Source organism: Zea mays, chromosome 3 (genome assembly GCF_902167145.1).
Source record: "Zea mays cultivar B73 chromosome 3, Zm-B73-REFERENCE-NAM-5.0, whole genome shotgun sequence".
NCBI lineage: Eukaryota > Viridiplantae > Streptophyta > Magnoliopsida > Poales > Poaceae > Zea > Zea mays.
In genome coordinates this window covers 232958902-232982892 of record NC_050098.1, presented here as the reverse complement: position 1 = coordinate 232982892, position 23991 = coordinate 232958902, and the positions used below count along the sequence as shown (strand labels likewise).

Genomic DNA, 23991 nt, shown 5'->3' with positions numbered 1-23991 from the left:
GTATTAACGGGTCATTCATTGTTTTAATTCCAAAGATAGAGAGTCCTACGAAGGTGGGGGATTACAGGCCAATTTCTCTTCTAAATAATAGTATGAAAATCTTAACGAAGCTGTTGGCAAATCGTCTGCAACCGTTCATGCCCCGGTTAGTTCACAAGAATCAGTATGGTTTCATCAAGGGGAGGTCCATTCAAGACTGCTTCGCCTGGGCCTTGGAATATATTCACCTTTGTCACTCCTCAAAAAAAGAGATCATTGTACTCAAGCTTGATTTCGAGAAAGCCTTTGACATGATTGAGCATGAGTTGATTATCCAGGTTCTGATCCACAAAGGTTTCAGCCCTAAGTGGATCAACTGGATCCGGAGCATTCTTCACTCTGGCACTTCCTCGGTGTTACTTAATGGAGTTCCTGGTAAGCCTTTTCATTGCAGGAGAGGGGTGAGGCAGGGCGACCCTCTTTCACCCCTGTTGTTTGTCCTGGCAGCTGACCTTCTTCAGAGCATCATCAATAAAGCTAGGATGCAGAATCTTCTCAAGCTACCATTGCCAGACATTGGTGAACAGGATTTCCCGATTATTCAATATGCAGACGACACTCTTCTGATTTTGGAAACTTGCCCCAAACAACTTTTTTTCCTCAAGGCAATCCTCAACTCTTTTGCCTCCTCTACTGGCCTGAAGGTTAACTACAACAAGTCAAATATGTTCCCTATCAACGTGTCTCCGGATAAAATGGTGATCTTATCCCGGACCTTCAATTGTCAGATAGGCGAGATGCCATTCACCTATCTTGGCTTGCCTTTGGGCCTGGTGAGACCTAGAAAGGAGCACTACTTACCTCTTATTCAAAGGATTCAGAGGAGGCTGTCCTGCTCTTCAAATTTTTTGTCCCAGGCTGGGCGCCTGGAATTGGTAAATTATGTCTTCTCAGCCTTACCAATGTTCTTCATGTGCACGCTCAAGATTCCTAAAAACATCATCAAGGAAATTGATATTTTCAGAAAGCACTGTCTGTGGAGAGGAAATGACATCAACTCCAAGAGGCCACCTTTGATTGCTTGGAATTCGGTCACTCAGAGGAAAGTGAATGGTGGCCTGGGTGTTCTTCGCTTAGAAACGCAGAACGAGGCCCTTCTAATTAAATTTTTGCATAAATTTTTCAACCACAGCGACTTACCTTGGGTCCATCTGATCTGGAACAACTACTATCTTACTCGAGGTCTCCCTGGCAATCGAAGCGTTGGATCTTTCTGGTGGAAGAGCATTGTAAAGCTTTTGCCGAACTTCAAAGGACTGGCTACCCCCGTCATTGGCAATGGCAGATCAATTTCATTCTGGGATGATCAGTGGAGTCAGAGCATCCCGAGACATATTTTCCCAGAGCTCTTCTCCTTTGCCAAGAACTCAAAAATGACTATCAAAGAGGTCAAGGATCAGGAGCAGTTTCATGATCTTTTTCATTTACCTGTCTCTGATCAAGCGTTTGATCAATTTCTGGTACTCAAGGAGTCTTGGGAGCAAATTGGTCTTAATGATGTTCACGATCGCTGGAAGTACATTTGGGGATCGGACAAATTCTCGTCCCAAAAAGCTTACAGATCTTTCATGGGCCAGATGCAGACTCATCCTATCTACAAACTAGTTTGGAAAAGTAAATGTCAGCCTAAGCATAGAGTCTTCTATTGGCTGTGGCTTAAGAACAGGCTAAACACCAGAAATATGTTGAGAAGGAGAAACATGGAGCTAGATTCCTATTCTTGCGAAAACTGCCTTTGGCAAAGGGAGGAGACCCTTTATCATCTTTTCCTCAGATGCAACTTCGCGAAAGCCTGCTGGAACTCAATTGGCATTACCCCACCCAGGATCTCCAACCCTGAAGAGGCATCTGTGAACCTCAAACAACAACTCAACGTTCCCTTCTCTATGGAGATCACTATTCTTATGACTTGGAGCATCTGGAAAAGCCGAAATGAGTGGCTGTTCTCAAACAGAGATCCCTCAGTGCTCCGTTGTACTCAGGAATTTAGTAGAGAATTGCGACTAATCATTCACAGAGCACGGGGAGAATTCGACACCTCAATCCCGAACTGGCTAAATTTGTGGCAAATTTAGAAATAGCTCTTCCTTTTCCTTTTTCTTTCTTTTTCTCTTCTTTTCATTGATTGTAAAAGAACCAGGGCCTATCCTTTACTTTTCGATTTCTAATAAAATGCGCAGTAGGGGTTTCCCCCTCCTGATCCTTCAAAAAAAAAAATATTGATCAATGACCCACATCTTATCGCGCAATCACGTACGTGGATCATTTGCGGGATGAAATTATGTAACGGACGTATTATATGTTCCAATACATTTAGAACTGAGTTCTATACCAAGAATGCATATTCTTGCCAATGCAAACGAGGACACAAGCAAAGGAAGAACACAATCTCACGGATGTATCTTTAAGTTAGGGTCCTACAAACCGATCGACGAGACTGTGAAACAACTGTGTGAAACAGATTAATCTAAGAAATAGCCAACCTTAACTCATGTGATTATTACAACTTACAAAATTAATATATGACTCAAACTTATTATTAGGAAAACTGTAGTAAATTTGGTCTAGACACGTAGCTTTAACGTCACCAAATTAGCAACTAGATAGTTTCTTATGTGAGTAGTACTCCCTCCGTTTCTTTTTATTTGTCGCTGGATAGTGTAATTTTGCACTATCCAGCGACAAATAAAAAGAAACGGGGGGAGTATCTAGTAGGTAGCTCCACACCACCAGGTTTAATTTAACGTCACCAAATTAATATATGGCTCTTCAAAGTCCTGCTCCACGGCCAATGGAAGTCTTTTTCGTTGTTTTTCAGAAAAAAAAACAAACAATGGAAACAAACACCAGTCAGTCATCACGAGTGCATAGAGTCTTTCCACTCCCGAGTGCAAAGGAACGTCGTGGGCCTATTCTGGTGAGGCCGCCTAACCTCCCACGCTGGACCATGATATCGGATGGGCCATGTTTGGGTGCGCCTTTTAACACAGCCCATTTTAGCAAACAATATCTACAATTGGATCATTGAATGAAAACGGGAGTTAAAGAAAACATGCTATTTCTTTTTTTCTCTCTCTCTTGATTTAGATTAGAATCTAGGACTAAAATTGAGTAAAATTCTGCGAGCATTATCCTAACTTGTAGGAGGACATGCCACATCCCGACAGGTCCCTACAAGTAGCTCGCTGGCGTGGGGGGCGCTGCCACTGCCACATTGGTGGCGCATCTACACTGTGGAAATTACAGGAGACATGGCGCATGTTTGAATGTTTCACCAGCAAGGCAAATAATGCGCCTGATGCTGTTGGTCGAGTGCATGTCTTCACTGGTCGGCTCCAATAAGCAGGAGCAGCGCGCGATTGATGAGACAGGCTCACTCAGGTCAGGTGGGCATCCACAATATATCTCAGAATATAATTTACCAACAAAGCTAAAAACCAACTAAAAATTTGTTCTTTAAACAAAGAGAGCAAATACAAAAACAGTTTCAGTAGTACAAATTTGACAACATCGTCTTCTTCCTCTACTTGCTGCGGCTACACACTTCTTACCAAAATTAGCAACCTGTCTTTGGCCATGTAGGTAGCAGTTCGTTTTTGTTTCTCCCATCCGTGAGAAGAGCGCGGGAGGGAAAGGAGTGTAATCAGATCGTATGTGGACGGATATTACTCGTTGCATGTTTATTTTTATATTTTCTTCACGTTCGGATCAGATACGAATTCGAATATATTGACGGTTTCCTTAACGAACCGTCAGTAAAAATACAAGATTTACAATGGTGATTTTTTTAAGAAAACCAGTAACGAAAAGGTGTTTTCACTGGTAGTACGTTCTTAAGTGAGGACCGTCAATTTATTTTCACCGGCACTCGATAAATGTAAACCGTCTGTAAATATTAGACCGTCACTTGAGAAGGGTCACTTGCGAAGGAATTAGTGTGAGAGAGAGAGAGTTGAGCCTTGTGCGGGATGCTTGTTGGATAGTTTTCTCAGAAGACATATAACTTATTACTTAAATAGTTTTCATTTTTTCACAGCTCATAAACTACAGTGACTCTTTTTACTGCACATAACTTATAGCAACTTTTATGAACTATAGTAACATTTTTTTACCGCGCATCCCTTATAGCAGCTTTTACAAATAAACGCACTACTCTAAAGACATGACGACGCATGTTAATTAAATTTGTGGTAATATTGACTCGGTCGACCAAATAATATGATTATTTTTAAGTGTGGATCAAACTAATTTAATATTGATCGAGTTTATAAGGATAATTATATCTCCAACTATATTTACTAAAAATATATTTGAATCAATCAATTTACTAATACTTATTTTTTATCATATATGTTGTATATAATACAATTTTGGTCTTAAGAGCTAAAATTATATTACTCAAATTAGTTTTAGATAATTAATAAATTCATATAATATTTGATGTATGTGTTTTATATATGTGATTAGATATAATATCATCTATTTAAATATAAACATAAAAATTGTCAAGTGATAAAACGAATGCTATTTTAGGACTCGACCGTAAGGGTAAGTACTGCAGACAACAGTACTGCTGTTTATATGTCTTGGATGCCTTCGTCGTTGGTGATGGGAAATGATTTGCCTTTGGCGTTGCCTGTTAGTAATTGTTTTTGTTTGCAGCGACAATCGTCGAGTACGGTTAAACACTCATATTGTCGAGATCTACAAACGACGGTTGGCATGCACCCTGCTGCACCACACATTCCCTCCCTACTTTTGTTATATATATATATACCCATTACCCAACGAGTATGTAACCGCAAATTCGCCGACCTTACAAATATGAATAAAAGCTTTGCATATTTCGTCACTGTTGAAGAGTAATGGCAATGCAATGATGCACGATCACATGCATGCAGAGACATTCTCATCTGTCATGATGACTGTTGGCGGGTTCCCAAAAATAATGTACTCTATCCACTTTAAAAATACATAATATTATAATACTTTTGTTTTTATTTAAAAGATACTTGCCTTCTCGCCATCTAACATGCATTTCCTTTTCCCTTATACACTTTACTTATGATATATCTCTATCTCGGCAACAACTAAGAGCGTGCATCTTCAATCTTTCTAAATTTAACTCTCCAAATTATCATTTGAAGAGTCATCGCATAAAAACTACTTTCTATATTTTTTTATTCTCCAACAGTTTTTCTATATATATTATTTATACTTTAAAGAGTATATTTAATAGTCATTTAGATAAGTTATTGGAAAATATTTTTTTTATAAAAATCTCTATTTATATAGAATAGGAAGAATATAGGTCAATCTATTGAAGTTGCTCTAATACACAGTCATGCTTTAGGTGCAAGCATGCATATAAGGCTCCTGATCTGACGCGTGTTTATAAAAAACTAACAAACCACAGTTATATCTACAATTAAATCATGATCTAACTTATCAAGAGTCTTACATGCATATATAAGTCTAATTGTATAGTAGTTGTTGTCATCTCTATCTCCCTAGTCCCTCTTATCTTCTTCTCATAAGATCATGTTGATCTGCTTGCTATGAAATTGATATCGGTATATAGTATAATATCAACTAATTTGGTGAGGATGGAGTACTGAAAATTATGGTGAGCACGATGCATAATCATTACACGACGTAGCAGCTTGTTTCAATTATGAGGATGAGGCACATGGCATGTGCTTGGTCCAGTGGGCATTAACTATTTAAGTGACATCTACTGGTGTTTTTTTATCTCCGATCCATCTCGAGTCCTCGATTATGGAAGAACGAGTAAATGGCTGTCAATGTGTTCACGCACTCCCACCGTATTAAAGAAAGAAAACAATTATAATACACTAGTGCACGGAAGAAGAGAAGCTTCATAAAGTCGGCTGTGAACTTATTTATACTAGCGTTTTTCAAAACCTTCGGTGTTAAGGGACAGTAGAAATACTAATTATTTGTACAATAGGGTAACTAAGAACCGTAGTGAAAATCGATTTACACTAACTGTTAGACTAAGAAAATCGCTAATGAAAATTGATTTCCACTAATGATCGAGTTAATAAATCCATCACTGAAAATCTTTTCTATAAAACATAAAATAATTTTAAAAAATTACGAAAAATATTTTAATTAGGGGAGGCCTCTCACCCAGGTCACTAAAATGTGTGTTGATGTTGAGATAAATTTGAGATCACACACTAGTAAAGGCTGAATAATAGAAACCAAGGGTCTCTTTAATAATTTTACGAGACCGAAGGGGTATCGTTGCGTTTCATCCATGATCCATTGGATCGTGGATTTGCGGCCCATATTTTATGAAGATCGATTCATTATCGCCCCTTATCTAATCTAACGATCCACCGAAAGCCTTAACACGTGGCGCATCCGAGCCATCGATTTTGAGATCTGCCGCTCAAATCGCCTAGCCGAAGCGGTATGCTTCGTCTAATCTCAGTTGTTCACAGATAGATAAACGGCGCGTCTACTTCTTCCTCCCCTCTGCTACCCGATACCGACAACGGTGTAACTAAATTGATATAGGAACCTTATTAATCTACATTAGCAACCATATTTATTCTAGGAGATGTAACTTCAAGAATCAGAAAATTTATTATATTTAGGGAACATGTTTCACAAGTAAAACACATGTTCAAATAAACTTTATTACTATTCGTTAAATAATAAAGAACTAGCTAAAGCTTTTTAATTTACAGGGGTCCGGATCCCTGCTCGGGGGCCAGTTTGTATACGTGGAGGCCTTAGGCCTTCCAGGGCGTCCAGATGTTCGGATTCTGTACACAGGGTCCCAGACCCACCCATAGAGTCTAGACTCATTGGTGAAGTCCCTGAACATATCGTCTCACTGGACACGTGGCAGCATCGGACATACCCATAAGGCAGGGATAGACACTGTTATGGAATCGGAGTGGTTGGCCACGTTGGAGTGTGCGAGTTGCGACTACATCTCCCGTTCGGGGTTGGCCTCGAGCTGCTCAGTTCCTCAGCACACGATTAGAGATAACCATGTGGGACCGGCGTTTTAATACATTAGTAAGGGGTACGTTAGTTCCGTGGTACCGATAGTAGACACTGTCTTCTTTTTCGTATGCATTACGTTATAAGTTGCATCAAATATTTTATAACGTCCTTTTAAGGTTAGAAATTTGATAGCACAATCCAAACTTTATATGGACATAGTTTTGCGTATCAAAGAGAGATCGTACTGAAACCATTGTAGCCTGCAACTATGACTATGTTTAAGTAAGACTAATTCCAACCGATCTCCCTATATCCATGTTTTGTATTATATTTTACCGTATCCCTAATTAAAAAGATACCTATTATTATATACAGGGTGTCTCCAGCCCTTTCCCTATTCAACTTCCACACTACACTATAACCCAGTTCAATCGTTGAAGTTTTTTAAAAAAGTATTGTATTCGTATATCATTTGCTGACTTCACGAATGGTGGACCGTATCCGCGTCCCGTGCGCGTATTCGGGTAGGGGGGGGGGGGGGGGGGGGTGGCCGTCGCAATCGCGGCACTTGTGCAGTCCCGAGTGGCAAAACGTACATGCTCCTCCTCTCCCCGTCAAATCCAAGACGATTGCACGGCGGCAGTGGTCACGTACGGCGAAACATCTCGGTTGCGATCGAGTGGCATGATGGCCGGTCGTAAGCAAAGATTCGGACATGCGCCGCCACGTCGCGCACACAAAGAGTAACACGGCGCTAGCGCTAGGCACTCGTGGAAGCAGTGAAGAAGCGTGAAACGATCCCTCTCGGCGTCGGCGTCAGAGCAGGCAGCGTCCGTCCAGAGCCAGAGCGGCAACGGCACGAGGCTGCGCCGCATGCTGCATGCACGGCCGGCCCGCGTTCCGTGCGGCGGCACGCCAGCGGGGACGTGGAGTGGGAGGGGGCCAGGGGGAGCGGACGAAGCTTCCGCGAAGCTTCGCTGGACCCTGACGCGCCCCCCCGTCGCATCGCATCGCATCTCCAGCAGGCCATGACTGATTACTCCTTCCAGCGAGCGGCGCTGATGACTCTCTGTCTCTCTTGCATTTTCTTTTTGCATGATTAATTCATTCCTCTCCTCCTCTTGTTTACTACGTACGGTACGTATCTCTCGCAAACCGGCCAAACCTCTCATCAGTTAATCATCAACCGACCAATCATCAAGGCGCATTGGTCTTTAATTCCTATATTCCTATCGCTGCTGCTACTCCAGTCTCCAGCAGATAGATAGATCCCCCGTCCATCGGCAATCAAGCACAACACAATGATTAAATGAGAGCCTGGTTAATTTGATACCCATGGTTTCCAATCAATTCCAACAATAATTCATTCATTCGCCCACTGCCACACAGCGAGCGCGCTCTCAGGCTGGGCTGTACGTATATAGGTCGCCCACAGGCAGCCCAGTGACTCCACTCCACCCACGCCTCCACCACAGAGAGCCGCAGCAGACTCGCAAGGGGGTAGTGTTGTGTACTCTGCGCTGTGCGGACGGCGGCCGGCGGCCGGCGAAGGAGATGGATCGCCTGCCCGAGTCGACCCGGAGCATGAGGAAGTACGCGTCGGAGGCCGGCGGGCTGCGCGCGGCGCGGCAGGGCCCCCACGGGCGGTCGCTGACGGCGCGCACGGCGCACAGCATGTCCACGACGGCGCTGCGCACCAAGTCCAAGTCGGCCGCGTCGCTGCTGCGCAGGGTGCCCTTCGCGCCGCTCCGCCCCGTCCTCGCCAACCTGCAGGAGGTGTTCCTCGGCACCAAGCTCGCCGTGCTATTCCCCGCCGTGCCGCTCGCCATCGCCGCCCAGTGCGCGCACTTCGGCCAGGTAATCGATCAATCAATCCCTTACTCCAGCCACATCGATCCACTGGATCAAAACAGACCAGCAGCATGTGGCGCCTTGCTCCTCGCATTTATTCGTCCTATCCTGCACGCCGTGGGGTCTCTCTGTAGCCTGCGGACCACATGCGATCCATTCGTGTTAAAACCCGGTCGAAATTTGAATTGGAACTGCCTCGCTCACTCACTGTCACTGGCATGGCAGGTGTGGGTGTTTTCGCTCAGCCTACTCGGCCTCATCCCCCTCGCCGAGCGTGTCAGCTTCCTCACCGAGTAAGCCCCTATCTCTCTCTCTCTCTTTTCAGCCTTTTTAATTAATTTGCCTTATCTTCTTCAATCATGAGTGTTTTTATGTTCTCTTTGTCGTTCGTTCCTGTGCAGGCAGATCGCGATATACACCGGCCCCACCGGTAAGTCACGGGCGTCGTCAGTTCTTCAAGCCTACCACACGGCCGGCTTTTTTCCAAGCCTAACGCTAGCTTCTGCTGCTGTTCTGCTCTGCTGCATGGCGCGTGTGCAGTGGGCGGCCTCCTCAACGCGACGTGCGGCAACGCCACGGAGCTCATCATCGCGCTCTTCGCGCTCATGGAGGGCCAGATCGAGGTCGTCAAGTGCTCCCTCCTCGGCTCCGTCCTCTCCAACCTGCTGCTCGTGCTCGGCACGTCCCTCTTCTGCGGCGGCGTCGTCAACCTCGGCTCCGACCAGCCGTACGACAGGGTGCGTGCGTACAAACAACGAACGAGCGTCGTCAACCTCTTCTCCACACTGCATGAGCGCCATCGATCAGTAATAATGTGTATAATGCATGCGCGTGCGTATTATTATATATATGCAGACCCAAGCGGACGTCAGCACGGGCCTCCTCATCCTCGGCGTGCTGTGCCAGTCGCTGCCGCTCATGCTGCGCTACGCGGTGGGCGCCGGCGAGCACTCCGTCGCCGCGGCCACCACGGTGCTCGACCTCTCCCGCGCCTGCAGCGTCGTCATGCTGCTCGCCTACGTCGCCTACCTCTTCTTCCAGCTCAAGACGCACGCGCAGCTGTTCGAGCCGCAGGAGGTGGACGACGGCTGCGAGGCGGAAGAGGACGAGCAGGCCGTCATCGGCTTCGCCAGCGGACTCTTCTGGCTCGCCTTCAACACCGTGCTCATCGCCATCCTGTCCGAGTACGTGGTCGGCACCATCGAGGTACAGTACAATACAGTACAGTACATGCAGTTTATCTTTCTACTTCTACCACATCATCATTCGTTCGTTCCCTCTGTTCTTGTTAATTAATTAGTTAGTTAGCTAAGCTACCCTTGACCGTGCCAGCCTACCTCCAAGTCCTGGGGTTTGTCCGTCAGCTTCATCAGCATCATACTTCTACCCATCGTGGGGAACGCCGCGGAGCACGCCGGAGCAATCATTTTTGCTCTCAAGAACAAGCTGGTACTGTACCTAGCCTTCACACACCCAGACCCAGGCCAACCCGGATTATTCCTCCTGTCTCACATGTTCACGTACTGTTCATAGCCCAACCATGCATGTGAAGTTGTTAAATTAACTCGCTCCTGAATCCTGATACGACACAGGACATTACCCTCGGAGTAGCGTTGGGGTCGGCGACCCAGATCTCCATGTTTGTGGTGGGTATTGCAATTTAAAACTGACGCGTACAGATTTCATTCGCTTAAACTATTGAACTACCGAATCATGCTGGAATAATCGTACGACTATGCTTCCTGTATACGCCAAACGAGACAGGTGCCGCTGAGTGTCATTGTAGCTTGGATCGCGGGTATTCAAATGGATCTTGACTTCAAGCTCATAGAGACCGGCTCTCTCTTCGTCTCAGTAATAGTGACAGCATTCACCCTCCAGGTACACACACACACTACATACTCTCCATTCTCATCACTGATGAACATTCAAGCTAATAATCACTTCGCGGCCTTTGCAGGATGGTTCGTCACACTACCTCAAGGGGATCCTTCTGCTGCTGTGCTACATTGTGATCGGTGCATGCTTCTTTGTTACGAGGCAACCTGCAAGTACGTTGGCTCCTTTCACAGAACAGACTGGGATTTACACTCTGTCTTCGGTTGTTCTGATTTTTGCCGGCCTGTGCCATTCTCGTCCATCATTTCCATGATAGGTAACAACAATGGCGCTGGGCTGTCGCTGCCAACTGGCACTTTGAGTGCACAAGCTGCATGATGGGTGAGCCTGCAGAACCTTGTTTTTCCTTGTTCATCTATCCACTAGTAGGTTGTAGTAGTTTAAAAAAGGATAATAGGTGTTTGGTTTCGACCTCTGATGGCAGAGATGATACGAAAGCAACTCCTGTTGTCTTAATCATGCAAAATGCATGCCCCCGTTGCTATAGAATCATCCTGACCTTGGGACAGCTGGTGTGTTCATCATCTGATCTGATGAGTAGCTCATGTGTCGTATTCATAGGTTAAGTATATATAGGTCCTAGTATATAATTTTGCCGCGGCGGTCACATGTCATGCATGGAACTTACTTAAATGTGTCTCGATTTATTTGTCATCTCTCTGGGCCGAATGCTTGTTCTCCCACACAGACACAGCAAGAACTATTTTTCAGTCAGCGGCTTCTAACTTACCTGTATCAAATAAAAAATGTGCCCAGTCGTTTAAACTCAACTGATAGGGATGGTGAGGTTTGACCGTTCCAATATATATCCATTTCACGTTCTGGCCAGCAGATGACTGCTCTATATCTCTGCAGTCCTGTCAGATTTATTCTGTAATTATCGGAAAGCACCTTATGTGTTTGATGTGTAGCCAATATGCTATATTCATCATGGATTTAAGTATGTGTGTGTCTCCTAATCTGTACTTTTAGCAATGAAATATATGTCCAACTTTTACATTAATGTGTTGTGGCCCAATATTTGTCTTTTCTTTTAAGGAACAGTAGCTCTAACCTTTTAGGTGCTGTTTGGTTCACATATTTGTAATGTAAACGGTAACTGTTTACGTTAAACTATGTTTGTTTAAGTCCAACCGTAATCAGATACCACACTAGAAACTGATATTGTCCTATTCAAACTTGTTACCGCTGCTAATCGAGTGTAAATCATTATCATTAACATTTACGTTCGAAACGGCACCTTAGTTGCTCTTTTTTCCCTTTTATTTTCCTCTGTAAGCAGTCAGAAAAACTTCGCTGGTGCTAATCATAAATACATGCAGGAAATGAACAATACTATAACCACAGTAGGACGTATATGAATTTGGGACAGAGATGTGAATTGACAACGCCAGATGGTGGTTCTATCTACTTTGTCTATCAGACCACTGTACACATGGCTCAAAACTTGTGAACAGACAAATATACCACTATATCAGTTGTTTAATTAATATCAACTAATATTTGGATCTCCCAGGCCTTGTTCGTTTAACTTCTTGGGATTTAAACTCATCCAATCTCAATCAATCCACATGCATTGAGAGCTAACCGAACAAGTCCTCAAGTGGAAATAATTGTTGGGCTTGCACTGTCATTATTTATGTCAATTTGTTAAATTAGTCCATAGATTGAAATGGCATGTCTGTACCAAATATTGAGCAAATGGCATGAAAATAGATGTGGGTTGCAACTGAGGTTGCAGCCAAATAATATATCGTGTCATAAATTAATATATATGCATGTCTTAGTACTATTCTTTAGCAAAGCAAAATATGTGACTTGCAATATGCACCAATCACATGCAATTTACTTTTGTGGGTAGCATTATTTTTTTTTTCAGTCAAAGGCTTTAATTCTTGACTACTGAAGTGAAGCTTAGCATTATTTTCTAATGATCTGTAACCACCAACTTGGATTGAAATCTTGTAACTCTGTAATTTCATCTAATGACCTATAAACATGCAGTTCAAGGGTCCTGCCTGAGCCTGAACAAATGAGCATCCAAGGCAGCAACGCAGTTGTGAGTCTGAAACAATGCCGTGCAAAGGTTGATGCTTTCAGAAGCGGTGAAATCTCAGCCGGTGGCTCAGTGCTATGGGAGAAATGAAGGCTAGCTGCTGTTGCAATAAGGGTAGCGAATTTGCATCCGGTCTATGTATATGATGCTGTGTTGTTTCATTTATTATACAGCTTAATAAGATATATGCAGAGGGTGGATTTGTATATATTTGTGGCTTGCCGGCTTGTGCGGTTGTACAAGAGGATTCCCAGCTTGTTTCACTAGGGTGTACGGTGAAAACATGTCGGGTATACCAGGGCCAGCGCTGGCCCTGGCGGGGTCGACCAGGGCTCTCACTAATGGGGCCTCACTTTAGGAGTTTAGGTACTAAATAACAGTACGAATATATAGGCATATAGCCTCAAAAAAGTATATACAGGCATATAGCCTCAAAAAATATACGGGCCATCACTCTAGGAGTTCATGTAGGAACTTAAGATTATCTTTTTATAGTCTGATAACTTATTTGTAATTTTTGGTCGATACTACAATATTTTATGGATTTAATTGTATTTTGAAGATTTTCTACGACAAGAAGTTAATAATACATAAATAGCCTCAAAAAATCGTGAAATTTTACAGAGGAACAACATAGGCATAACATATATTCATATATAACCATAAAAAATGTTTGGATCATAATATCTATAAGATGTCCGCGTTTCTTACATTTCGCTTTCACTTATTTGTATGAGTTACATATGAAATCACTGTAAGTATCCATGTTTCGACATAATCAGTACTTTACTTTATCATTTTTATATGGAGATTTTAGTTATCTTCGTATAAAATGTTTATTAGTTTTTGTAACTTATTTGTAATTTGAGTGAAACTAGATTATTTTATGAATTTTTAATATTATGGTGTTGGTTCCACAATCTCCTTGTTATTAGTAACTTTGAACTGCATGATGTCAATTTTATCAGTTTCCTTTCCTACATTTGATCTATCATATACATGATTATGTATTGCTTAATTTATGTGTTTGTTGGATGGTTGGATAATTAATATCATCGCGACGAACTACCCGACAACTATCCGGTACCTACCTGAGTAGTATACATTATCTGTTTCTTACCTGTCCGGATTATTACCCGGTCTCGTTCTGTATCCGTCCCGAATCTTAACTACCCATAGTCAGTATTGTATCTGAGAGAAATACATTAGGGTAGGATACGGGATGACCCTGTATACGGCTGTATCCGTCCCGGTTTTATCCTAGAGGGATGATTAGGTTAATTTTATGGGTTTAGGAAATCTATACAAACACGAAGTTGCATTCAAACCCGGTGCCTAGAATAATTAGTATACCATGATTAGAGCAAGTATAATAAGCACATATACAACCCCATTTGACATGAAGTCTTTTCAGGGATCTCAAAAGGGTTAAAGGGATCTCTAAAGGGTTAAATGAAAAAAATACAAGAGATGTACATTTTGTGAAGAGTGCAACTTTACATGACTCTCTATATGTATTGTCTCTTAACTATATTTATGATGTGATTAATTTTAAAGACATTTCATTATATAATGGAGTTTCTGTCTTTTATACTTGGAAAATCAATCCAGGGGGCATATGGTTGTACACACCTTAAGGTGACATAGACCCCGTTTGGATGCATCCACTTCCTTAGAAAGTGGTTTTTAAAAGCTAGAAGGCCTCCAAATAGGCTAATTTTTACTTTGTTTCTAAAACTAGTTTCCTAGTTTCTTAAAAACCAAGAATCTATTTGTCACTATGGCTGGAACCCGACCAAAGGTCCTTGGTTCAGAAGTAGTGGAAGAAGTTGTGCGTCAGTTTGATATCGAATTGGAGGACATGATGATTCATCAGACAATGCCTGAAGATTTCCTATTGATATTGTATGATGAAGACACTGCAACTAGGGTTCTCAATGACGAAAAAGCACTGTGGGGGGCTTTGTTTCACTTTGCTATCCAAGAGATGGTCGAGGTTTGCTCATGTTTCATCTTCAACTCTGTCCAGATTAGTGTATATTGAGATTAGAGGCATCCTAGAGCATGCATGGTTTCGTTCTACGGTGGAGCACATCCTAAGAGACTCATGCTGGATAACAGAATTACATCATGATACAGTGCACATGAGAGATTTTTCATCCTTTTTGGTGCGAGCATGGTGCTTTAACCCTGAAAAGTTACACAGGGAGATGGATTTATATATCATTGAGCCTAGGATTGCTATTCATGAGAAGAATGTTTAACATATAAGATTTTCATCTAATGTCTTTCGGTCAATCTCCACCCGGCGACCCCTACTACTCCACCACCTCCTCCTCTGTTGTCCTCCAGGAGACCTGATGAGGAGGAGTACCGCAACGATCAGGATTCCCATCCTCGGCGTCAGAGTGATTCTGAGGATCCACAACAACCTATCTAGCTCTGCCTAGGTCTGTGGATCCCTTCGGGCTGTGCGCATGTGTTGGTCACTTGTTTTTTTATTCTTTTGAGGTTTCAAAAACAAGGCAACACAATTAGATCAAGCTTCATTTTCATCCTTTAGCTCTTTCTCCTCGGAAAGAAGGTTGATTAAAGGATGAAGATGAAGAAAGTGAGTGAAGGAAAGAATATTCAGGATAAATCATTTGTAGTATAAAAGTAAGACACATAATTTAACCTTATAAGATATTACTTTCTCCTCCTTTTCATTATTTAACAAAAGATTCTATGTATATCTTCAGCTTCGTAACATTACAGGATGAAGGTAAAGGGAATACATCTTCGTAGGCATAACGATTTGTTCTTCTCCGACCAAAAACGTGAACAAATGCATGACATTGTTCCTCTATTTATAGTCGCGGGTAGAACTTTGGCAAAATTACAATTGTGCTCTTAAGCCTATACATTTGAACTAGTGAATGTGCTAAGGGCAATGCAAGTCTTGCAAGAAACTGTGGAAGGGGGCGATGATACACGTTTCAAGCAACATAGAGCATCTCCAAGGGACTCCTCATTTTTGGCTCTCTATTTGACCATCTATTTTATCTTTTCATAAAGATTACACTCTATATATAACATCTTACTCCAACAGACTATCTATCTAGTTTGGCTAGTCAAGTAGCTAGCCAAATTTGGCTAGTGAGAGAGCCAATTTGGAGAGCCGGATAGTTTGGCGAGTCAGATAGCTAGTCTATTAGAGAGTTATTTTGCTGTCGAGTAGCCAAAATTTGGTTTGACGAGTCATTTAACTAGTCTCTTGGAGATGCTCTTACATCGCATGGGGGAATGTGCAAGGTTGTCGCAACATTTTGTCGGACGTTGTCGATTACTTTCAGCAGGAGATTGACAAGGTCCATGATAAAAGGAAAGCAAGAGTAGCGGAGGAGGCATGGAGGTTGGCACTGGTGGGTTTGCCTCATGGTTTCTATGATGACAATGATGCTAAGTTGCATGCCGCAATGTTTTCGTTGAGAGAGGAGGAGCTTAGGATGCATGCTTGTGCTAGAGGTGGCACGTATGAGGCGGGTGGTGGCTCCTCCCAAGGGGGTGTCCGTGCCATGTTTGGGAGAACAACTTCTAGGAAAGAGAAGCCACATATGGTGCAGACAATGATTGGTAAGGGCATGTTCTCTAAGGCGAGAAAGAATATGGTCTATTTTGTTGGTAAGCAATGGGCTAAGTGGTTCCATGCGGAGGAGATTCTAGGACATAAAGCTAACAGTCCATATTTCATCAATGTATTCAAAGAGACGCAAAAACATGGTGAGTGTGAATCCATAGTTTATCATTGTCAATCCATGTCGTACATTTCTCTTATTCGTACTCTACACGACATGTAGGTGAAGGGGTCTGATATCTGAAAGGCTACATAATTGACAATTGATACTTAGACAATGAGAAAGGTTTGCAGGATGAATTCATGAAGTTCAAGCTTGGTTGACCAACATATGGACTTACCATCATGTGCGACTCATGGATAGAACCGACCCAAATGTCAGTGATTAATTTCATGTTATTTTGCAATGGTGTTATGTTCTTCCATAAGTCAGTGGATGCAACTAGTAAATCATAGGATGCGAACTACCAATACAAGGTAATTTCATTACTCGTTTTATGGTTTGAAAGGTCCCTTGTGGGTTTTGATGTTTTGGATGACAACACAATTAAAGGTTTGACCAAGGTGTTAAGTGTTGAATAGGTGCTAAGTGAAAAGCCTAAAAAGTTCAACACATGGAGACAAATGTGAAGGCTCATTAGACTGAGTTGACTATGGTTGTGAACATCACAAAGTCGAAGGACGGACATTGATTAAGTGGTAATCAATGTACATGACCCAGAGACAGTTGATCGAACTGAGGATAAAGGCAAGGACTTCGAGGAACTGAGTGCACGGGAGAAGGTCAAGAAGACAAAGGTACTTAAAGCCAGAGGTGAAGAAGATGGCTTGTAAGAAGTCAAGGTTGGTCAAGCTAAGAAGAGTCATGCTGCATTGAAGACCACGAGATATAGACGTGACTTACAACTATTGAGGTAATGCATGTGGTTAAATTCTGTAAGTCATAAGGCTCAAAGTCCAGCTCAATTAGAGACATGGTCATTTGAAGAGTTGTTGTCTAGGTGGACCGGACTACCTGCAGGAACCATACGGTCTTGTTATTTTTGACTAAAAATCTCCAAACCATGAATAATGCTTGGTCTGGTGGTGCACTGGGCCTCGGCCAACAGCTAGTTCACAGGCGCACTATTTTGGCTCAACGACTAGCTTACATGGCTTGGACTGGTGGTGCACTGGACTGGTCTAGTGACCACCCAGGAAGGAAAACAGCAATCAAGATCTCAAGTATGGGCTACAAGACCTGGTCCGGTGTGCATCGGACCGGTCCGATGCCCCCCAGCGAAGATCAATTCCCCCAATTGATTGGCAACGACTATTTGAGGCTTGGGGCTTTATAAAGGAGCCTCCCATGCCTCTAACTAGCACACCAAGGCAGCTAGCAAGTGTAGAAACCGCGTGTCTCATCTCTCTGTTTTGTTTCTTGTTTTGCTTTGCTACTTGCACCTCTCTACTTATCAGTGGTATAAGATGTTTGTGAAGTGCACAATCTTTTAAGACAGGAACTACAATTTCGTTGTGATCTCGAGTCAATCTTCAATCCGCTACGATCAGCACTTCGAGTAGAGTAAGAAAACTCTAGTTTTGGTTTAAGATTTTAATCGCCTATTCACCTCCCTGTAGGTGACATCCAAATCCATGTTCCCCTCAAAGGGAACTTTCATGGTTATTTTAACGAAATTCTTTGTACCTCTTATTGTTCTTATTGGATGATAAATGTAGGAAATCTTGGACGTGGTCACGAAAATTCTTTGCACCCATGGGTTTTGAAAACCCACCTTAAAATCAACATCTTGTGGTACTTGTTCTTGACCTAGAACTCTCATGAACTTATCGCGACATCCTTAATGCTCCTCATCTTGTGGTAGATGTTCTTGACCTAGGGGGATGTGAGTACAACAAGTGTGAGATCACATACGTTCATCGCTCAACAAGTTGTGGGAAATAATGTGCATGAGCTCACTTACGGTGGGGGCTCATATGAAGTGTAAGGCTTACCAAAGGAGATGGTTAAAGCTGAACATTGCTTTTAAAGTTGGTCAAATTTTTATTAGTAGTTACTAAGTATAAGTAGATACCAACCCAAATAAATAAGAGATTACAATTAATAATAACATCAACAATGCAATGCATATGACAAATTAAGTTTAGTTCCATAAATTACTCATGTGAGGGTCCGAGCTGCTCATGACCGTGAGCACGACTGATATACCAGTTTTACATTTTACAGAGGTTGCACATATTTACCCACAAGTCGTGTTACCCATTTGCTACGGAATCATGAATCCCATACATCTCTACCGAGGAGACGAGGCAGGGTAGCACTATGAAGCCTGCCACTGTTTCTGAGAAGGGCGATATAGGAATTCCTCGTCCAAAAAGCCATCGCAACATTGAAAGGGAAATAGGCTTTAACCTTTTCCTATAAATAATTTTGGTGGTTGAATGCCCAACACAAATAATTGGACTAACTAGTTTGCTCTAGATTATATATTCTACAGGTGCATAAAGGTTCAACACAAACCAATAAAAGATTGAAGAAAGGGTTCAAAAACAAAGGAGCAAAGAAACCGAGAGTGCCCTAGTCTGGCGCACCGGGCTATCCGGTGCACCAGGACCGTACAGTTCTAAACTCGCCACCCTCGGGTTTCTTAGAGCGCGCTCTGCTATAATTCACCGGACTGTCCGGTGTGACACCGGACTGTCCGGTGCACCAGCGGAGCAACGACTCTTCGGCGCAATGGTCGACTGCAACGGACCCCTGCAAACGCTACAGTGCGCGCAGAAATCAGAGCAGTCGTCAGAGGCACACCAGACAGTGAACAGTGCCTATTTGGTGCGGCACCGGACTGTCCGGTGACACTAGAGGACAAAGCCTCCAACGGTCAGAAGCTCCCGAACCCTAACGGTTGGGTGACGTGGCTGGCGCACCGGACAGTGTCCGATGGCACACCGAACTGTCCGGTGCGCCCATCGACAGCAACCCAACCCCAACGGTTGTTTGGTGGTTGAGGGCTATAAATACCCCTCAATCACCTCCACTTCAACCATCCAAGCATTCCACACATTGCATTCAATACAAGAGCAATAGACTTCACTCCAAGACACAAATCAAGCGATCGATCCACTCAAAGTCCCAAATTCAACTCTAGCGCATTAGGGCTTGTGAGAGGATCACTTGTGTTTCTTGTTGCTCTTGTTTGCTTGGTTGGCTTTCTTTTCTTTTCATTTGTTACTCTCAAGTGCTTTGTAAGCAAGGCAAGGGACACCAATTGTGTGGTGGTCCTTGCGAGGTCTAAGTGACCCGTGAGGAGTAAGAAGAAAGCTCACTCGGTCTAAGTGATAGTTTGAGAGAGGGAAAGGGTTGAAAAAGACCCGGTCTTTGTGACCACCTCAACGGGGACTAGATTCTTTAGAACCGAACCTCAGTAAAACAAATCACCATGTTAATCCGCCTTATTTCTTGGTTGATTTGTTTCCCCTCTCTCCCGGACTTGACATTCGTTCTAACGCTAACCCCAGCTTGTAGTGTGTGTTTAAAGTTATAAATTTCAGATTCCGCCTATTCACCCCCCATCTAGGCGACTTTCAAGCATGATCGGGTAAGGTAGTTTTCCACTAGCTTTCCTAATTAGTCAGCCAAGGGCGTCCCATACTACCCTTTTAGTAGCACTGTTTTCCCGGGTGGTTCTCCATGTTCCAATTAACACAATGATTTTATCATGAACATTAATAAACCAATAATAATAATGGAACATGATCATATATAACATTAATTTCCCAAAACCAGGTAGAGCAATAGCAAATCTACCTAATAGTTCATTTGTTTGCAAGGTGTGGGATAAACAATACTAAGGATACCTATTAGGTCTCATCAGATTAACCTAAGCATGTCACAGTGATTAACATGAACATTATTAGGTAAAGAAGAGCGATCAAGGGCACAACTTTCCTTAGACTTGAGATCCCAGGTACTTCACCAAATTGGTCTTTAGGTGATTCGTAACCTCGCTGCTACTTGTAGCAATACATACAAATAGATAAGAAGTACAAAAATAACAGTACACCCAAGAAGAGAACAAACAACGCAAGAATATTTTACGCGCTGCTACGTGGTCGTAGGTTCGAAACCAAAAAATCAGAGTTATGGTCTAGAAGATATAGCTCTCTAAAGTTTTAGGTATTTCAATGATAATAATATCTTCTATGTTATAGGTCATGTGAGAAGTAAATAATTAATTCAACTTTAGTACAGGCTATAACTTGATTAGTTACCATATTTTTAGTTAGATTATAATTATAGATAGATTAACTTTGATTAGCAAGCTTAATCCACTAAACATAGATTAAACAATATCTAATTATAAAAGTATGTGATATGACAAAATAAGGCTTGTCAGTGTGTAGTAGATTTTATCACGAAGCCAACGCAACTTGAATGGGTCAAATCAGAGTTAAAATGAGCAAGTTATGGAATAAACAAGTTTTAGGGTTCACTTTGCATAAAAATAATGCTTCGAGGGTCATTTTGCAAATTCTAGGAACCTGGATGCAAGGGTTTCCTCAAAGTGGAGGGATGGCTGGTTGGTTTTCATAAACTCGAGGGTCTCTTTTATAATTTGCCCGAGTCGAAGGGGTATCAGACGATTCCGGCCGTTGGATCCACGTTGGCGGTCCCGATTAGATCATGCTTCTTATGACATAGCGCACGATCACAACCACACGACACACGATCGATGGCCTAGATCCTACAGTGCGAAGAGGTATCTACGACTTCTCATTCGATCCGTTCATCGACAGATCAACAGATTGGCCTTCATCCCTTTCTCCCAATACTTAATGCGACGACTCTGTATTCAAACCACGACGAAGTCCTCACCGGAGTCCGGTGGTGAAAGGGAAATAGGCTCACACCTTTTCCTAAATGATTTTGATGGTTGAATTGCCCAACACAAATTATTGGACTAACTAGTTTGCTCTAGATTATAAGTTTTACAGGTGCCAAAGGTTCAACACAAACCAATAAAAAGTCCAAGAAAGGGTTCAAATAAAAAGAGCAAAAGACAACCGAAGGCTGCCCTGGTCTGGCGCACTGGACTGTCCGGTGTGCCACCGAACAGTGTCCGGTGCACCACTGGCACAGTGTCCGGTGCACCAGGGAGATCAACTCCGAACTTGCCACCTTCGGGAATTCTGGGAGCCACTCCGCTATAATTCACCGGACTGTCCGGTGTAGCACCGGACTGTCCGGTGTGCCAAGCGGAGCAACGACTACCCGCGCCAACGGTCGTCTGCAACGGCTACAATGAACAGTGAACAGTGCCAACTGCGCGCGTAGAGTCAGAGCAGGCGTCAGATGGCGCACCGGACAGTGGCAGGACCTATCCGGTGCACCACCGGACTGTCTGGTGGCCCACATGTCAGAAGCTCCAACGGTCGAACCCTAACGGTTGGGTGACGTGGCTGGCGCACCGGACAGTGTCCGGTGGTGTACCGGACTGTCCAGTGCGCCATACGACAGCAGCCTTCCCCAACGGCCATTTTGGTGGTTGGGGCTATTGAAAGGGAAATAGGCTCACACCTTTTCCTAAATAATTTTGGTGGTTGAATTGCCCAACACAAATAATTGGACTAACTAGTTTGCTCTAGATTATAAGTTCTACAGGTGCCAAAGGTTCAACACAAACCAATAAAAAGTCCAAGAAAGGGTTCAAATAAAAAGAGCAAAAGACAACCGAAGGTTGCCCTGGTCTAGCGCACCGGACTGTCCGGTGCTCCACCGGACAGTGTCCGGTGCACCAGGGTGGATTCTCTCCAACTCGCTAGCTTCGGGAATTCTGGGAGCCACTCCGCTATAATTTATCGGACTGTCCGATGTACCACCGGACTGTCCGGTGTGCCAGCAGAGTAACGGCTAAACAGCGCCAACAGTCGTCTGCAAAGGAACAGTGAAACGCTACAGTGCGCGCCTGCGCACGCAGAAGTCAGAGCAGGCGTCAGATGGCGCACCAGACAGTGAACAGGACCTGTCCGGCGGCCCACATGTCAGAAGCTCCAACGGTCGAACCCTAACGGTTGGGTGACGTAGCTGGCGCACCGGACAGTGTTTGGTGCGTCATACGACAGCAGCCTTCCCCAACGGCCATTTTGGTGGTTGGGGCTATAAATACCCCCAACCACCACACTTCAATGCATCCAAGTTTTCAGCCATCCAACCTCATACAAGAGCTCTAGACTTCATTCCAAGACACAAACAAAGAAATCAAATCCTCTCCCAAGTCCGGAATCACTCCAAACAAATTAGTGACTAGATGATAGTCGCCTAGAGGGGGGTGAATAGGGCGAAACTGAAATTCTCAAAAATAAACACAACTACAAGTCGGGTTAGCGTTAGAAATATAATAGAGTCCGCGAGAGAGGGCGCAAAACAAATCTCAAGCGAATAATAAAGTGAGACACGAGGATTTGTTTTACCGAGGTTCGGTTCTCTCAAACCTACTCCCCGTTGAGGAGGCCACAAAGGCCGGGTCTCTTTCAACCCTTCCCTCTCTCAAACGATCCCACGGACCGAGTGAGCTTTCTCTTCTCAAATCAAAGCCGGGAACAAAACTTCCCCGCAAGGGCCACCACACAATTGGTGCTTCTTGCCTTGATTACAATTGAGTGTTGATCACAAGAGCAAGTGAGAAAGAAAGAAAGAAAGCGATCCAAGCGCAAGAGCTCAAATGAACACGGCAAATCACTCTCACTAGTCACTTAGGCTTTGTATGGAATTGGAGAGGATTTGATCTCTTTGGGTGTGTCTAGAATTGAATGCCTAGCTCTTGTAAGTGGTTGAGAAGTGGAAGACTTGGATACAATGAATGGTGGGGTGGTTGGGGTATTTATAGCCCCAACCACCAAACTTGACCGTTGGTGGAAGCTGTCTGTCGATGGCACACCGGACAGTCCGGTGCCCCCTGCCACGTCATCACTGCCGTTGGATTCTGACCGTTGGAGCTCTGACTTCTGGGCCCCGCTTGATGTCCGGTGGCGCACCGGACATGCACTGTTTACTGTCCGGTGCGCCAGCATGGGCGTGCCTGACCTCTGCGCGCGCTGGCGCGCAATAAATGCGCTGCAGGTAGCCGTTGGCGCCTGAAGTAGCCGTTGCTCCGCAGATGCACCGGACAGTCCGGTGCACACCGGACAGTCCGGTGAATTATAGCGGAGCGGCTGGAGTGAAAACCCGAGGCTGGCGAGTTCCTGAGGACGACCTCCCTTGGAGCACCGGACACTGTCCGGTGTACACCGGATAGTCCGGTGAATTTTAGCCGAGTCGCCTCTGAAAATTCCCGAAGGTAGCGAGTTTGAGTCTGAGTCCCCCTGGTGCACCGGACATGTCCGGTGGCACACCGGACAGTCCGGTGCGCCAGACCAGGGGTGCCTTCGGTTGCCCCTTTGCTCCTTGTTGAATCCAAAACTTGGTCTTTTTATTGGCTGAGTGTGAACCTTTTACACCTGTATAATCTATACACTTGGGCAAACTAGTTAGTCCAAAGATTTGTGT

At 43.8% G+C, this 23991-nt stretch overlaps 1 protein-coding gene across 2 annotated transcripts; it reads left to right on the top strand.

Annotated features, from left to right (window-relative positions):
- Window positions 1-8051: 8051 nt before the first annotated feature.
- Window positions 8052-13068, top strand: LOC100192109 (uncharacterized). Of its 2 annotated transcripts, NM_001360697.1 has the most exons (11): window positions 8362-8880; window positions 9100-9167; window positions 9276-9304; window positions 9415-9611; window positions 9730-10080; window positions 10207-10323; window positions 10467-10520; window positions 10639-10755; window positions 10835-10925; window positions 11030-11094; window positions 12778-13068. In NM_001360697.1, exons 1-10 carry the CDS (start codon window positions 8578-8580, stop codon window positions 11089-11091), a joined length of 1389 nt encoding a protein of 462 aa, NP_001347626.1. In that variant the 5' UTR covers window positions 8362-8577; the 3' UTR covers window positions 11092-11094; window positions 12778-13068. The 2 variants fall into 2 exon arrangements, with proteins under 2 accessions (XP_020405027.1, NP_001347626.1); XM_020549438.3 differs by lacking the exon at window positions 10207-10323 and having other exon boundaries at window positions 8052-8880; window positions 12778-13039.
- The last annotated feature ends 10923 nt before the right edge of the window (window positions 13069-23991 follow it).

Coding starts and splice junctions, on each gene's coding strand:
- LOC100192109 (NM_001360697.1), top strand. CDS start 8,578: ATGGATCGCCTGCCCGAGTCGACCCGGAGCATGAGGAAGTACGCGTCG. Junction 9,612..9,729: donor CCGACCAGCCGTACGACAGG/GTGCGTGCGTAC, acceptor ATATATATGCAG/ACCCAAGCGGACGTCAGCAC. Junction 10,756..10,834: donor TGACAGCATTCACCCTCCAG/GTACACACACAC, acceptor CGGCCTTTGCAG/GATGGTTCGTCACACTACCT.